Source organism: Sapajus apella, unplaced genomic scaffold (assembly GCF_009761245.1).
Source record: "Sapajus apella isolate SASKATOON/1434 unplaced genomic scaffold, GSC_monkey_1.0 scaffold17, whole genome shotgun sequence".
Lineage (NCBI taxonomy): Eukaryota > Metazoa > Chordata > Mammalia > Primates > Cebidae > Sapajus > Sapajus apella.
Genome location: NW_022436957.1, coordinates 5,869,322 through 5,886,834, shown reverse-complemented (window position 1 = coordinate 5,886,834; position 17,513 = coordinate 5,869,322). Strand labels below are relative to the sequence as shown.

General features: G+C 43.8%; 1 protein-coding gene across 2 annotated transcripts in view; it reads right to left on the bottom strand.

The window, feature by feature from the left end:
* The window catches only part of WWC3 (WWC family member 3), a 133,723-nt gene that overhangs the window by 66,985 nt on the left and 49,225 nt on the right, over nucleotides 1-17,513 (bottom strand). For both annotated transcript variants that reach the window (XM_032285884.1, XM_032285885.1), the window contains exons 3-5: nucleotides 13,971-14,174; nucleotides 2,822-2,898; nucleotides 1,913-1,992 (exon numbers count right to left, since the gene is read on the bottom strand). In XM_032285884.1, coding sequence (XP_032141775.1) covers nucleotides 1,913-1,992; nucleotides 2,822-2,898; nucleotides 13,971-14,174 — 361 coding nt within the window. The remainder of the gene's footprint in view (nucleotides 1-1,912; nucleotides 1,993-2,821; nucleotides 2,899-13,970; nucleotides 14,175-17,513) is intronic.

Genomic DNA, 17,513 nt, shown 5'->3' with positions numbered 1-17,513 from the left:
ATGTGACCTTAATAAAAAAGTAGACACACAAAGAATCCTGAACTCACCCAATCCTGCATGATTGAGAAAGTCTATCTCAACCTCATGTTAAACAACAGGATTTGACTATCCTTCACATGAGGCCGAGATAATTACATCTGACCCTCACATTCCTTTATTACTTCCCCATAAAGAGTGGTGCTGCAGTCACGTGTGTCACTGAATTCATCTGCACACAGGATGAAAAAGGGCGACATGCTGCCCACCTGCATCAGTAACAGTCACCACACGGAGTTGGGCTAATTGTTTCGGGCTGGCCATGTACCAGGTATTAGTGCTGTCCTCTGCACAACGGAGCACAATGACTGCTGTTATGGACTGCGTGTCTGTGTGTCCTCCAAATTCTTAGGTGGCAGCCTTACCCTCTAATGTGATGGCATTTGAAGGTGGGGCCTTTGGGAGGCAATTAGGGTTAGATGAGGTCACAGGGTGGGACCCCATGATGGGATTAGGAAAAGGAAGAGAGACCAGAGATGTTGCTCTCTTAGTCAGGAGAGGATACTGCGACAAGATGGTCATCTGCAAATCAGGAATCAGGCCCTCATCAGGAACCAAATATCGGACCTCCAGCCTCCAGAACTGTAAGAAACAAATATCTGCTGTTCAAGCCACCTTGAACAGCATGTTATTTGTCATAGCATGCCAAACTACCTAAAACAATCACCATTTACAGATGAGAAAAGTAGATGCAGAAGGCGTGAAGCACATGGCCAAGTTCAGCAAGGAAAGCCAATGAATGGAGAGAATGGCTCAGCAGACTTTCAGAGCCACACCAGTGCCATTTCTAAAATACCACCTTCAGTGCATGAAATCTGCAGAGTTGACACAGCTCACTAATTGTAAAAAATTCATTCCGAATCTCTTGGTAGGGTTAAAGTTCTAATTGTAAAAATGAGAACAAGAGGAAGACCTATAGACTGGAAATGTCCAAAGAAACTTTCTGTGATAATGGAAATCTATTACCTATGGTGTTCAATACAGTAGCCACCAGCATGGTGGTTCTCAACTGGAAGTAAATGTGTTCTTTAGGAGATACTTGGCAATGTCTGGAAACATTTTTGGTTGTCACAATGTGGGTGGAAGGTGCTACTGGCATCTAGTAGGTAAAGAGTAAAGACAACATTCCCATTTTTTTTTTTTTTTTGAGACGAAACCTCGCTCTGTCACCCAGGCTGGAGTGCAATGGTATGATCTCAGGTCACTGCAATCTCCGCCTTCTGGGTTTAAGTGATTCTCCCTGCCTCAGCCTCCTAAGTAGCTGGGATTACAGGTGCCCACCATCACGCCCAGCTATTTTTTGTATTTTTAGTAGAGATGAGGTTTCACCATGTTGGCTAGGCTGGTCTCAAACTCCTGACCTCAGGTGATCCACCTGCCTCAGCCACCCAATGTGTTGGCATTACAGGCGTGAACTACCACGCCTGGCCAAGACAACATTCTACAGTGCATAGGATACTCCCCCCAAGACAAGAATGATCCAAGCCCAAATGCCACTAGAGCTAAAAGGTAGAGAAAATCTGCAGTAGCCACAGGTCACTACTGAGTACTTCTGACGCGGCTACTGGAACTGGGAAACTAAACTTTTAATTTTCTTTTACTTTAAATGTCAATTTTAGAACAAAAAGTTTAAAAAACTAAAACTAAGGAAAAGTCAAATTTAAATGTAATTAGCCATGAGTGTCTTACACAGCTAGAGGAAACGTGCATAAACATAAAAATAAAGGTCTTGTTTCCCAAGTATTTCCACTGAAAGCAATGAAGTATCTCCAAGGAAAAGAGAGATTCTGAAATTAGCATTGGAAAATAATAAGCAGAAATAAAGGCATGAAAGTGAAGGTCATGAAGCTTTGGGACAAGTGTCCAGACAACTCACTCTTGCAGGGTCTCCACCCCCTTTTCTTTGTACTGCAGCTCCTGCTTCATCTGGGTCAGCTCTCGTTTTAATCTGGAAAGCTAAAGACAAATCATATTTTTTTTTCCAAAAACCAGCTGTGAAGAATGATTTCTACAGTTGTTATTAGCACTGCCATCTGACTTTCTACACAGCTTGCAGTTCAGGGAATCATCTAGTCTCGCTATGAACTTCCATTCACATGCATAAACAGCCTTTCTAGAACAGCTGCTGTGCTTAGATACAAAAATCCCAGATGACTGACAGGCTCTTACGCAAGTGGGGAACCAGCATCTATTTGCATTTTCAAGGTTTACACATTACAATATGCAAATTTGCTAAGACATTCTTCAACTTTCCTTCTACCTACTCCTCGCAGACCCCATACATGAAACTGTGTCTAGAAGCATGCTCTCTGACTACCTGAAACTCAATGGCTCCTGGAGTGCTTCTTGAAACAGGTCCTGGGACTTGCTCCAGGCCCGCGTCAAACTCAGGGGCTAGGCCTGGAAGCTCGTACTTGGAACAAGCTACCAGGTATTTTTCTTAGCTGTGCTAAAATTTGAGGACCACTGCACTAAAAGGTACACCCTGATTCAGGGAATGACACATCAAGAGAGGAGCAGACTTCATTGCCAAGATGTTTCTTGTGCTTTTTCCCAAATGCAACAAAACTGTTCCCCTTCCCAGACAACCAAGAGAAGGGTCTGAAGAGATGAAACATGGTAATTCAGGTGTCACCAGGGAAAGAGTGTCAGAACCCGACCAGTCTAACACTGCTACAGGAGCAATCCCTCCAGGAGGAGTCAACCAGAGGACACCAGCAGCACCCTAGGCTGCAAGGGCCCAGACTTCCATCCACCTGGTTGTAAAAACATGGGTTTTACTCACCCTATCCCGACGACTTGCTATTTCTGCTTTAATTTGGTGTGGGTCATACTTTGTATTTGTTGAATATCCAGAGAATGCTAAATAGAAAGAAAATATTTTATTTTATAATGGGTCCTTCAAAATACATACACATAAGGAACTTCTGCTTCACGGCATTAAATAATTCTAAATCTCAGCTTTACGAGTGGGCACTGGCTCCTGAAGAACTGACATTTAACATCCTCAAATCTTCCTGATGTTTGATATTTGCATCAGGACTTTCTATAGGATCTCATATAATAAAATATATGGCTATAGGTCAGTCAAAAGTCTGTTTAGTTCTACCATAAAACGACTAGAGTTAAATACCATATAGACATGGGAGAAGAGGGAAAGAGGTATGATTATGATGTAGGAAACTATACTTAATATGTGAATAGTACATGCAATATGAACCTATTTTTACTTTCTTTTAAAACACATACACAGAAATCACTAGAAAGATAGAACGAAAAAGTTAACTGCAGTGATTCTCAGTAGCTGCATTAAAGATTATTTTATTTTTATTTTCTTCACACCTATATTCTCCAGATAAACAATTTTTCACGCAAGAAAGGAAAAAACATTAGAAATTTGTAAAATAAAAAAGACAGATTTCTGGTAATAAGTCAGCATCTGGCTTGAGAAAAAGATGGGTCCCCAAGTTGTCTGTCCCACAGAAACCAAAGTGAGACACTCACGCTTTTACTCTAATAACTTGCTTTGATGAATGTTTAGCTAAAAGACATCATATAGCTCAATGCTTTCCTAAACAATGCAGTGTACATGATTTAAAGTCTTTTTATAGACACGGCATCATTATCATGAGTAACCAATACCTAGGGATGAATAAGAGCCACAGAGCTGTTTACAGGTTAGGCACAGTCAGCAAATTTCTGTGCACAGAGAGATGCAAGCTTTTTCCAGTGTTACGGCAGCTGGAGCAGCGAGTGGCTATTCCTAATTTCTAACACCTCATCCACCACCCTGTGGTGCTTTTTCCTGATGCTTCTGCCTCCTCTCTTCAGGTTTCTGAAGCCATGGGCTCTGTATCACTACTGCGTGGCTTCCCTTCTTTTGCTTAGCTGGTGGAATGATGGTCTGTCTTAATCTGTGAACCACCCCACTCTGGTGCCATCTGCCTCCCAGTTAACATTAACATCACCTGCTCAGAAGACACATCTGCAGGGACAGAGTCCTTTCTTTAACTCCTTTGATGTGAGAACCAAAGGCTGGCTGTCATTCAAATAACTTACGTGCCAACAAGAAGAAAACAATTCAAAATCATTTGCGGACTATATACTGCAAAGGATGGCTCAACACCAAGTAGCTTCAACAGCACAATTACTTCAAACCTCAATTAGAACCACATCCAAAGTTCATTTGAGCAGTTGGATCTCCTATCTTAATAATAGTTCCATGGAAAATCCCTAAGTCCCATTCAGTCAGAATTTCAAACAACTGAATCTACTGGAAATAAACAACTGGAGGAGCTAAATGTTTGTCAACTTGATCTCCAATTTTCTTAGACTCATGATCTCTCAAAGACATGGAGTAAAACATTTTACAAACAATTCTTTTGTAGACAACACTGCCTATTTCCAAATCCTACATTTTTCATCTTGCCTGACTCTTTGGTTTCATTTAAGATCAGTAATGAAAGTAACATCTCCAACAATGCCCTCAAAAGACAGAAATAATTTATAGGAAAATCTCCACATTAAACTCCTGGGACTTTAAGTTTCCCAGATCTGAGCTAAAAGGCCTTTCACTTGGGATAGAGATAATATGCAAATGAGGCTATGAGGTTAGGGCTTGCTGAATCCTGGCTTACAACACTACAACACGTGTCAACTTGTCAACTTGCAGTGGGAGGAACACAACGCCAAGAGTTATCACCTGGGATCTTTCCCATTAAGGGTAGAAAGTAACCCTACCACCAAAGTTCAACAAAGTTCACTGCAATGTTAAACATCAGTACCAGCCGGGTGCGGTGGCTCAGCACTTTGGGAGGCTGAGACAGGCAGATCACGAGGTCAAAAGATGAAGAGACTTGAAATACACAGGAGAGGTGTCTTGGATACTGTTGGACATCTAAACAGCAACCTTCCCCCATTTCTCCTTCCTAAGTACCAGAACCCTGGAGGTGTTGGGTACCCACCTCTCCCCAAGAGACTCAGCCCAGCCTGTACCCACTCCTAGAGGGGGAAACTGACAAGCCAATAACACCACTGAGCCACTGAATCCACCTATGGGGAATCCCACCCCACCTCCAGAGGACTCCACTATGTGACAATGAATTTACTTATTGTCCAGGCCCGTGAGAGTTAGTCTTGTTTGTAGCTGAAACCATCATAAATGACAGAATACCTTTTAATTACATGGATCTCATTCATGTTTACTTTTGCTATGATCTCTATAAAATTATAAAATTCCAGGACTAGGATAAGGGAAAAGTCTACTCAAGTGCTTAACATGGTGAATACATTTTATCTTCAAATGCTAAGCATGGTTGTGAACACTGGTATAACTTTTAATAATATAATTCAATTTATAAATAAAATTCTCAGTTCCTCAGATCTCACAATAAGTCTATGAAAACCATTTACAGAGTCTAAGGAACAGCTCAGGACTCCAGACCCCATAACAGCATGCACTACACAATTTTTTTTTTTCTTTTGGAGACAGGCCAGAGCACAGTGGCATGATCTCAGCTCATTGCAACCTCCACCTCCTGGGTTCAAACAATTCTCCTGCCTCAGCCTCCCGAACAGCTGCTGCCACCACCCAGCTAATTTTTTGTATTTTAGTAGAGATGGGGTTTCGTCATGTTAGCCAGGGTGGTATCGAACTCCAGACCTCAAGTTATCCACCCGCCTCGGCCTCCCAACATGCTGGGATTACAGGCATAAGACACCGCAATTGGCCTTCCACAACATTTATAAAAAGGAATATCTTCCTCTATTAAAACGTGTCTCCAATCTCCAAGTTTATGATAAAGACCAGAGTTTCACCTCTGAAGCTTTCTTCTCTCTTGAAGAGTTGAGTGGATGGAGCTATTAAATAGCATATGGAGTCTGCTCAGGCATATAAAATTGCCTCAGATAATATAATAACAAGGTTATAGCCTAGCTGGACCACAGCAATGTAAATTATTATACCTTGCTATTATAGGATGCCTTTCACATTTATTTAATCTATTCTCATAAAATCTTTGTGAAGGTGAAATGATACTTACGTTTCCTTGCCCATTTTGTAGATTAAAAGACTCGGTTTGTAGTGACTTGATCTATAATAGATTATGCCATCATTCATAACAGGCTTTGTGTCTAGAATTTGGGCTCCTGTGGGTCAGATGCCAAAGATCCTTTAATTGGGCTAGCTTTCCCAGAAGAAGACATGGTCCTCCAGCTCCACAATGCCCACCACCCAATAGGTGAACTTGACCTGCGTATTTAGCACTCAAAATGCTAAATACTGTTGGACATCTAAACAGCAACCTTCCCCCATTTCTCCAGTACTTAACTCTCAAACCCCAGTACTTAACTCTCGATTTCAGTTTTACAGATTACTGAAAGGGTAAATGCATGTGTCCATGTGTCTATCTGTCTGTGTCTCTCTTATGTACAGGAATCCTCTGAGCTATGTGGAACCTAAGGTCACCCCAGGGAGAAGACATTCTTGAAAAGACCAGCAATCCTTCTTCAAAGAGATTCTCTAGGCCAGGTTGCTCCTTAGGACCAGGTGTAGGCCTCCAGGGATCAGCATTGTCAGGAGTTGCTCAAGGGGGCCAAGAATGACTCTGGGTGAAAGGCTGACAAGCTCTGCTAGGTTCCAGGTTGACAGTACTATTTACCAGAAAGGCAGATGGAGAAATGCGCAAGACCATCAAAGTGGGCAGGATGGGTTTTTTTTTTTTTTTAAAGGCAATATAAGCAAAGGACCAAATACAATCAAGTAAGGCCACCTGGAGGTGATCTACAGAAGTAACCCAAGATACCACCAAATCCTAACCAAGAATTCTCTCTCCAGGACAGACTAGGGGATTATTTCTCAGGAAACACGTGCTCTGCTGCAACCTTCAAAATCAAGCTTGCCAACTAATACATGGGAAAAATGCTCCATGATCCCTTTTCCTCCTGCCCGCTCCAACATGCTTGTGTGAAGGAAAACAAAAGTTGAATGGGAATGGACTGCCTACAGCCCTTTTCCTAACCAAGACAGCAAATGAGAAATCCTTCAACAGTGAGAACACCAATGAGGCTGGGTGTGGTGGCTCACATCTGTAATCCCAACACTTTGGGAGGTGCAGGCAGGCAGATTCTTTGAGTCCAGGAGTCTGAGACCAGCCTGGGCAACATGGCAAAACCCCATCACTACCAAAAGTACAAAAATTAGCCAGGTATGGTGGCGCGTGTCTGGACTTTCAGCTACTAGAGAGGCTGAGGTAGAAGAATCACCTGAGCCCAGGAGGTTGAAGCTGCAGTGAGCGGAGATCACACTACCACACTCCAGCCTGGGCAACAAAGCGAGACCCTGTCTCAAAAAAAAAAAAAAAAAAAAAAAAAAAAAACAGAGAGAGAACCAATGGAAGATAGTCATTGTGAGACAGGCTTGACGCCTCAGAAAGAATGCCAGCAGGACTGATGGCTGATAAGGTCAAGCTTCACCACCACCTAATCCAAGAATTCAGGGTGGGTCAGCACTTTCTCACCAGAGATAAGGCTGACTCTTTGCCAGCCACCCAGAAAGACTTTTCGATGTAGACTCTGAGTAGCTCCTAGGAACTAGGATAGTAAACAAAGTCAAATTCCTGCTGCTACAAGGGCCATTCACACTCCATCTAGCCCAGTGGATTTCAACCCTGGGGATCACCTGGGAAGCTTTAAAAAAAAAAAAAAAAATGCCTGGTCCCACCCAAGGCCAGTTCTATCAAAATCTCTTGGGGTGAGGTCCAAGCAGCAAGTTTTTAAAGATTCTAGCTTGTAGCCAGGGCTGAGAACTATACATGTAGACCAGGGATTGGCAAACTTTTTCTCTAATGGTCTAGAGGGTAAATATTTTTGGCTTTGTGGGCCATACAATCTGTCTCAAATACTTAATTCTGCCATTGTAGCTGCTATAGACAATAGGTAAGTAAATGTACATGGCTGTGTTCCAATAAAACTTTATTTACAAACACCCACAGTGGACAGGATTCAGCCCACAGGCTTGAGATAGTTTGCAGACCTGAGGTTTAGACTATCATTCTACCCCATGCAAGAATTTCTTCCAAAAGACCCTGCAAATGGTCATATATGCTTCATCTGAATGTGCCTGGGGGATAAAGTTTCTCAGAAAGAATAAAGGAATAACTCCAGGAAAAAATGTGTCTGACATACTGAACATATTCAGTGTTAAAAAGCAGGCAAATAGAAGAACACGTTGCAATAAAGAAAGTGGAAGAAAACTCTACAAAATGGAGCTGTAGAAAAAGTAGCAGGTGTGTCTCAGAGAAAATGAGTTCATTGTTGAGCAGTGTCACCTCAGTGTTCTAGAAAGCACAACTGAGGCCTGGGCACCACCAGGCAGCTAGCTCAGAAGCTCATAGAAATCAAGCAGAGTTGGGTTCCTACCCTCATGGACACATGTGTCCAAAGCACCCAGCCAAGTATCTGAATTTGCTTGCAGGGACAAAAAAGGTCAAGACCTGGATGTTCTTAGCTACCAGATGGCTCAATATTGACACAAAATCTTTCCTTTCCAACGAACAAAGTTTTCTTCTGATGATTTCCACAGCTTGAGGGAAATGTGTGAAGGGTATAGGTGAGATGCACTTCCCCTTCCCACCTCCTGCTCCCACATTAGAAATGGCTGTTCTAGTTAATTCCTCTGTTCACACATTATTGCCTCATCTTTCCCAATAAGCAATCATTAGGGATAAAATATGTTCCTGCCAGGCGTGGTGGCTCACACCTATAATCCCAGCCCTTTGGGAGGCCAAGGTGGGAAGATCACAAGGTCAAGAGATCGAGACTATCCTGGCCAATGTGATGAAACCCTGTCTCTACTAAAAATACAAAACTTAGCTGGGCATGGTGGTGCACACCTGTAGTCCCAGCTATTTGAGAGGCTGAGGCAGGAGAATCGCTTGAACCCAGGAAGCGGAGGTTGCAGTAAGCAGAGATCACACCACTGTACTCCAGCCTGGTGATAGAGTGAGACTATGTTTCAAAAAAACAAAAACAAAAACAAAAAAAAACCATGTTCCCATCATTTAGTATATACCAACAGCAGGTGCTAACAGCTGTTGAAAAATAAATGAACAGTTTAATGATCCTACATGGGCCATAGAAAAGTCAAGATCTAGAAAGTGCTGTGCCTTCCACTTGCCCCTTTTATTGCTGCAAAATTGCCAGAAAACTTGCAAATTTATGACTAGTCTTTATTTTCAGATAACCACAAAGTTGGATGGGGGAACCAAAAACACCATCAGCTGTTCTCAGTGGCCTCTTCCATGTCTAGGAAACTATACAGAGCACCGAAGGCCACCAGTGCAAACAGATTTGGGCTCAAATCCAACTTCTACCATCTGCTGGGTATGTAATCTTGAAGAAATAATTTAGCCTACCTGATACTCAGTTGCTCACGTGAACAACAAAGAAAACAGCACGTACATGACAACGCTGATCAAAGCAATGCTTAGGCAACACTTACAACAATGCATAGAAAACACCAGCTCATTGGATATCGGTCCCTTTCACTTCAAGTCATTACCCATGAAGGAAGTAGTAGGAATTAAGTCCAGATGTTATTCTGTTCACAGTATCAGAAAAAGGAGACACCTCCTGTGTTAAATGACTAGCACTAAAAGAGATCTGGACAGTGAGACCCGTGTGGCTACAGAGCCAATGTGTGCTATGGAAGCTGACACCAGCAGCTCCTAACATGGGCCCAGGCCCTCTGGCATGGGTGTACAAGCCATCTGTTAGATCATGGTCATGCCAACAGGATCACCGCATTGGACTTTATTCTGTGGCCAGAAAGAATTCGTCTGAGTCCATTCTAGTGGGGTTTTCCCTATTGTAACTGGTAGTTCTGGACAAATGGCAGATTGAGAGAGCTTGGTAAAAGCCCTAGGAACAGCAGCAAGTCGATAAACAACTTGGATCAACTCCTAGATTCCATTCATAGTTGGCGTTTTCCCTGATGAGCTGATAGGCCCCAGGAAGACCCACTGGAATCTCTAGCCCTTTCATGAAAACAGGCAGGCCCACTTTTGGCCTCGAAGGCAACCTACACAAGTGGAGGAAGAGATGGTATCCACACAGAGACTTCCGGCAGGTCAGGAGATGGAATCTAGTGAGCACATTAGAACCTCAAGTCAATAACAGAATCATCAGCTTCCTCTACTGAAGAAAGATACTACTTCAAAAAGAGCCTCTTGAGTATATCTTTTTAATGGGCATTAATAAAATCCCATAAGGCACAAGAAGGAATGTAATTCAGTAGAATTCCCTATTTGCCCAAACGTCAAAGAAGTGAAAAGCCCATGGAATCCGGATCCCATAGGATCCTGTAGGGTCCTCAACTCCACAGGATGCCGAAGTACTGAATAGCCTTAACCTACAGCTTGGCACTGCACTGGGATTCCCCCTCACTGCCCCTCAGAGTGGATGTGGAATCAGACAGGATGTTCGAATGCCTACATCATTAAGGGCATCCAGTCCAGAGTCCCCACACTCACTGCAGCTGAGGTCCTGGCTGCACTGGTAGTAGCCAGTGCATAATACACACTTTCTCTAAACTCAATTTTTCTTTCTTTCTTTTTTAATAGAGACAGGGTCCTGCTAGGTTTCCCAGGGTAGTCTGGAATTCCTGGGCTCAAGTAATCTTCCTGCCTCGGCCTCCCAAAGTGCTGGGATTACAGGCATAAGCCACTGTACCCGGCCTCAATTTTTCTGTTCAATCATTGGGAAGAAACATCCTGCCAAGTTTTTCTGATCTGTACTCCTTCCATTCCATTCTGTTAAAGACTGATTTGAGAGCCTCTTTGGAGACCTAACCAAACCCAAGCATCTAAGAGATAAGGTACCCAAAGACTGCTGGAAAGAAACACACTATTAGGTTAGATTATAAGAATGGCTAATATTCAGCCCTTTTTTAGATATAAAAATGGCAATTTTATACCGTTCAACCTAACTCCTACCAAGCAGCTTTCTGAAATGTTTAGAATTGCTAACTATATGGTCCCAGAACCAGTTATAAGCAAATACTTCAGCTAGGGTGACATCAAGGCACCAAGCCCATGGGGTTCTGATCATTAAAAAGACCAGCCGGGCACAGTGGCTCACACTTGTAATTCCAGCACTTTGGGAGGCCGAGGTGGGCAGATCACCTGAGGTCAGGAGTTGGAGACCAGCCTGGCCAAAATGGCAAAACCCCGTCTCTACTAAAAATATAAAAATTTTCTGGGCATGGTGGCAGACACCTGTAGTCCCAGCTACTCAGGAAGTTTAAGCAGGAGAATTGCTTGAACCTAGGAGGTAGAGGTTGCAGTGAGACAGTGAGCCAAGATTGTGCCACTGCACTCCAGCCACGGTAACAGAGCAAGACTCCATTTCAAAACAAAAAACAAATGAACAGACAAAAAAGACCAATATTTTGAGCCATAAAAGTCATCTCAATAGATTTCAAAAGACTGAAATGTTACATAGTCTCTGACCACAATGGAACTAAGTTAGAAATGAACAATAACATATCTTTAAAAGGTCCTACTAACTTACTTCTAAACAACCTATGGGTCAAAAACCACCAAAAAAAAGGAGAAATTATTTTGAACTGAATGAAAATGAAAATATAGCATATCAAAATTTGTGAGATGCAGTTAAAGTAGTTCTTAGAGGTGAATCCTTACCTTTAATGGCTACGTGAGGAAGAAAGATGTAAAATCAGTGATCTTAATTTCTACTTTAGGAAGCTAGAAAAGGAAGAACAAATTAAAGCCAAACTAAGTAGAGGGAAAGAAATAATAAAGAAGAAAAACCAGTAAGATAGAAACAGACAAGAAATGGGAGAACAGGGCAAAAGCCAGTGTATTGTAAAGATAGATAAAAATCAATAAAAGTTTGGCTATACTGATTGAGAAGACACAAATTATTAATATCAGCAATTAAAGAGCGGACATCACCTCAAAGCCTACAGACATTAAAAGGCTAAAAGGGGAATTGTACAAACAACTTCATAGACTTGACAGCTTAGATCACTGGGCAGCAAACTCCCTGTGGACCAAAGCTAGGTTGCTACCTGTTTTGATACTTCTAGTGGAACATAGCCAGGCCCATCTGTCTGCATGTTGTCTCTGAGTGCTTTTGCACTATAACCACAGGGTAGAATAGTTGCCACTGAGATTGTATGGTCCACAAAGTCTAAAATATTTACTATCTAACCCTTTATAGAAAAGTTAGCTGACTTTTAGATTAGATGAAATAGACAATTCTTTGAAACACACAAATGCCAAAACTGATTCAAAAAGAAATAACAAATCTGGATACCTCTCTATTAAAAGTATTGGATTTGTAGTTAAAAACATTCCACAAATGACTCCAGAGGTGGCTCTTTTGGTGAATTCTATGAAATAGTTAAGAAAGCACTAATACCAATCCTACACAAACTCTTTCAGAAAACAGAAGAGAAAGGAACATTTCCCAATTCATTCTATGAGGCCAGTATTACGCTCATACCAAAGTCAGAAAAAGACATTCCAAGAAAAGATAACCGCGGAGATAAGAAACAGGCCTCTAAAATTCTGCACAGAGCTGACCTATCACATTCTGATGGAAAGTTAAAAACAAAACAAAGCCAAAGGAAAAAAAAAAAAAAGGAAAAAAAAAAAAAAAAAAACCAGGTATGTGCCAATATCTGCAGAGATGGAGATAAGATGGCTTGGAAGCAACACATCATTAAACCTGAGTTCCCGGTTTCCCTCAGAATACATGGTAATAGAAACATCTTCAAATCCTATTGCAGAGGGAATACCCCACCCCTGGCCACAGCTTCTAAGGCTTCTACTCCCTCAACAGTTACTGCAATAAAACAGAGCACAAGACATGTGGCCCCTTGGCCTTACCTCCATTCTGACTTGGAACACAGAATAAAACTATGGCTATGTCTTTAACATCTGCCATGGCAACACGGCACTAATAGCACAGGAAAGGCCCCAAGTCTCAAACACACAGGTTTTTATAAAATTCAACCCAGTGGTAACAACTTTCACCCATTGTTTCCAAGCTCACGAGTGCCCAAGACAGTCACAGTCATGCAAATCTGTTGGGGGCCGTTGAGGGTGTCAGTTCTTCTGGGAAGGAACTGGCTCATGTGGTGATTGACTGTGTGACAGCAGGATGCTTTGGGTTCTGAGAGTGGACCTGGTTTCTTCAACACTGAGCAGCTGCTGAGTACTAATGAAATGGAAGCCCCAACCTCCCTTGGCAGCCTCCAAAACTAGAGAGAGTTCCCTTTAAAGAACAGCTCACAGTACACGGTCATCTTACCTGAGGGGCAGGAGAGTCACCCAATTCTCTGGGTTCCACCATGTTCCTCCTCCTTCCATGTACTGCCTAATAAAGCCTAAAGCCCAAGAGAGGATTCCACAAAGAGACAGGAGGCTTGACATGGCTGAGGTCTCCTGAGTCCTACCACCCAGGATGAATGAAACCACTGTGTGGATTTCCCAAGAGATCATCCCAGACAAGCAGTGTTAACTGCAGAGGTCTCTGAGGGAAGCCCACTTCAAAACTGACATGCATGAGACAGGAGGCTGGTATACATTGCTACCTGAAATTTTGTTTGTTTATTTTTTACCTTCCCCACCAGAATGTGAGCTCAAGGGCAGAGACCTTTCCTTGCTTAGTCATCACCAACCATAACCCAGTGCCTGGGCACAAAGTAAGCCCTTGATAAATCCTTGCTACAGGAGTGGCTACTGGGTGCCCATCTGATTTCAGTGCTGAATACTGATGACCTAACAGTATGCGATTAGAACCTTTATGAAGCTATCTTGCCCAAGGAAGGTTCAGTGTTTCCGGGTAACCTAGCAGAGAGATGGCTTTTAAAGTCACAATGGCTTTTAGCAGGAGACAAGTCAACTCACAGCTGGCATAGGAGCGGCTGTCATCCTCACACATTTTGTGCAGCTGCTGGTACTCCTCCTGGGCCAGCTCAAACCGCTGCTGCTTGATCTGGTAAATTTCTTTCTTGGCATTGAGAGCCTCCTGGGCTACAATTAAATATTCCTTCAACATGCGCTCTTGCTCTCGCCTCCACTGTTCTCTTGGATCTTCAATCTGGGTAAGCTCTGAAATTTAAAAAGGCAAAAACATAAGTGGCTTAAAAGTAAAATCCTCAGGTTGACCAACAGTCATGCAGTGATACATCTCATCAATGTGAAAATTAATTAATTACCAGGATGCATATTATAGAAGATTTTATATCACGAACCTTTCCAAAGAGTGGAACATTTTCTATTTATAGATCCACAGTGAAGTTGAGAAGGAAACTCTACAGATATGAAACAGTCCATTGCAGGAGGGAAGACAATACGAGATAACATTTTCACCAACAAATAACTATTTTACTTTAAATAAGTATGGGAGGAGATGAACCCACATGAGCTCAGAACTGTCACACTAATTGCTATTTATGACGTTTTCCTCATTGACTCCTTCTGCGTGAGATGATGGAAACTCTACTGTGCCCCTGGCCTGGCTGGCCCCCTTCTCCTTTCAGTTCTCAGACCAGACCATGCAGTCTCTTCCCATTTCTCACTGACTTCCTTGCCTCCTCCCACCATAGCTTCCCTCACGTCTACTCGTGCTTCTTCCCTATCCAGCTCTCCAAGGGCCTGTGCCTACCTCCAGCTCCAGCCCCTCTTCTCAGCTCCAACCTTTCCTTCCTGCCTGCCTTCTGGATGCACCTCGACAGAGATGGACCCAAAGTCATTCCCAGCCATTCATCCAAAGCAGCCCTGATTCTCCACACCACCTTTCCCCATTAAGAGCAAAACGAAACCAAACACCACACAGCACATGCCTGCTTCTCCTGTCTTCCACTCATGGGGAGCTGCATCATCTGGATCTAACCGCGGGGACAGCCTGGGAGTACAACCTGAGACTCATCCTCAAAGAATCCCACTCCTCTTCCTCCTGAAACATTCAGTGGGTTATGAAGAACTGGAGGTTCTTGCCCCTGGATACGTTAATGACTGGCAACACGCCCTTGTCTCTGTCTGTCCTTACTTCAGACAGACTCTCAGGGCCTTCTGGTCTCATCCCACCAAAATCCATCCTCAGTGCACTCTCCAAAGTGACCTTCCTAACTGGGCTGCAATGCTTTCATGCAAAAACCTCTTTGAAAGCACAAACTCCAATCTCCTTAGCCTGATCTAGGAGTCCCGAAACTCGCTCATCCACTTCATCTCTACTTTCCGTCCTTTTCCCCAAAAACATCCTCTACACAGACTGAAGTTCTGCGAAGTCCCCAAAGATGCCTGGCTGGCTCCCCAGTGCCTTTGCCATGCTGATTCAGTCCTCTTCTGTCACAGGAAGGCCTGTTGTCTTCCCAGACACGTTGCAAAGGCACCTCTTCTCTGAAGCCTTCTCTGATCCTCTAGGCACACGTGTCTCTCCCCTGCTTATGCGGGCTGCCCTTCTTCCCCCTCACACTGGGCACATGAGTGTTCTTATATCTTTTCCGTTTCCCACCTAAACTACAGCCTCTAGATGGCAGGGACACAGCCTTGGTCACCTTTATATTCTCAGGACCTTTCAATCGGTGCGTAAAACAGAGTGGTTTGCATAAACCATATACAAAAGAATACAATTCCATAAAAAAGAATAAAGTTCTGATACTCGCTATGACATGGGAAAACCTCAACAACAGCTAAGTGAAAGACGCCAGACACAAAAGGCCACATAGCAGCTGATTCCATGTCTGTGGAGTTGCCTGTTCTGGGTATTTCATAGAGACAGAAAGCAGACTGGGGGTCACTAAGGGCTGGGGGAAGGGGAATAGGGAATGACTGCTTAATGGAGATGAAGTTTCCCTTTGGGGTGAGGAAAATGTTCCGGAATAAGATAGAGGTAATGGCTGTGCAACACTGTAAATGCACCAAATGCTACCAAACTGCTCACTTTAACAATGGCTCCTTTTAGATTCTGTGAATTCTACCTCAAAATGGTTAAAACGGTAAATTTTACATTATGTCTATTTACACACACACACACACACACACACACACACACACACACACACGAAGGTGTGCTTGCTAGAATTTTTCCATGTAAGTTCTCCTTTGGAAATACCCTATCTGCTTTCCTGTCAATATCCTTTGCTTACCCCTTCACACACCATCCCAGGGCCCCTCCTAGAAAGCCTCTCCAGGGCTTAAAAGCTCACAGGAGAAAATTTACAAACCAAAACAAATCCAAAATCAGAGTCCTGCTCTTGTACCAGAGATGAGATTCGGTGGGCCTGCGGTATCCATACCACCTAGCCCCAGGAAGGACAAAGCCTGTTAACGAAGTCATGGGCATCTGCCCAGGTCTACAGCATGGTGGCCCTGTGAAGAGAGCAGCTCTCATGTGTCAGGAGCTGCCCCTTAAGACTACCAGCTGGGAAGCATAGCTCAAACGCCACATTTACCCAAACACACACAGCCGTGAAGTGCCAGGCTGACAGAGGGCCACTGGGGCCTTTCAGCTTCTCTTCTGCCAGGCACTTGCCCTGTCCAGCAAGCAGCAGGGCCACCTAGAAGTCCTTCTGCCACCTGGGCCTGCCTGGGAGGGTAGCGGGGCCATAACGGTATGTATCCCCTGTCTCCAATCACCACTGCCCAGTCTCTGCATAAGAGCTGCAATTGTGCCCAAAAATGGGTGCCAGGCACCAAAACCCCACTGCCCCAAGATCTGAGACGGGGGACTCAGATATTGGGCACCAGCAACTGACAATGCAGGAATCAGCCCTGAAGACACCAACCTGGGTCGATTGCATAGTGGGGACATGAGGAGCCATGGGACTGGCCTAGAAAACAGCTTCAAAATCACTCAGGTGGGGGCACCATGCACCTTCAGACCCCACAGCTGTCCTGCACTTCACTAACCTAAGGACAGAAAGTAAGTCAAGGGGAAGCCACGCTTCATATCCTGGTAGCAAAATGACAATGACAGAGCCACTGAAGGAAGCCAGAATGAAGAGAGAGGGTGAAAAATGGATTCCCAGCTGGGACCCCATCGAAGAAAGCTGACAAAGAGACAGCTAAGACGGAGGGGCAGAGAACAGATCTAGAACAGGTTCCTACACCCCAGCACCACTGACATTTAAGGTCGTCTCATTCTCTGTTGGGCCTCGGGGGACTGTCCTGTGCGTTGTAGGGTGTTTAGCAGCATCCTTGGTCTCCACCTATTGAATGCCAGCAACACCTCTCCCAGGCACAGCCATTGAAAATGCCTCCAGACAATGCTAAGTGTCTGGGGTGGGGGAGGCAAAATCACCCAGGATGAGAACCACTGCTCTACATAGTTCTACAAAGGAGGCTGGCATGGTCAAAGACCCGCCGTTTTTGCTATGGTCTCTATACCATTTCCTCCCTTCACACACACACACACACACACACACACACACACACACACACACACAC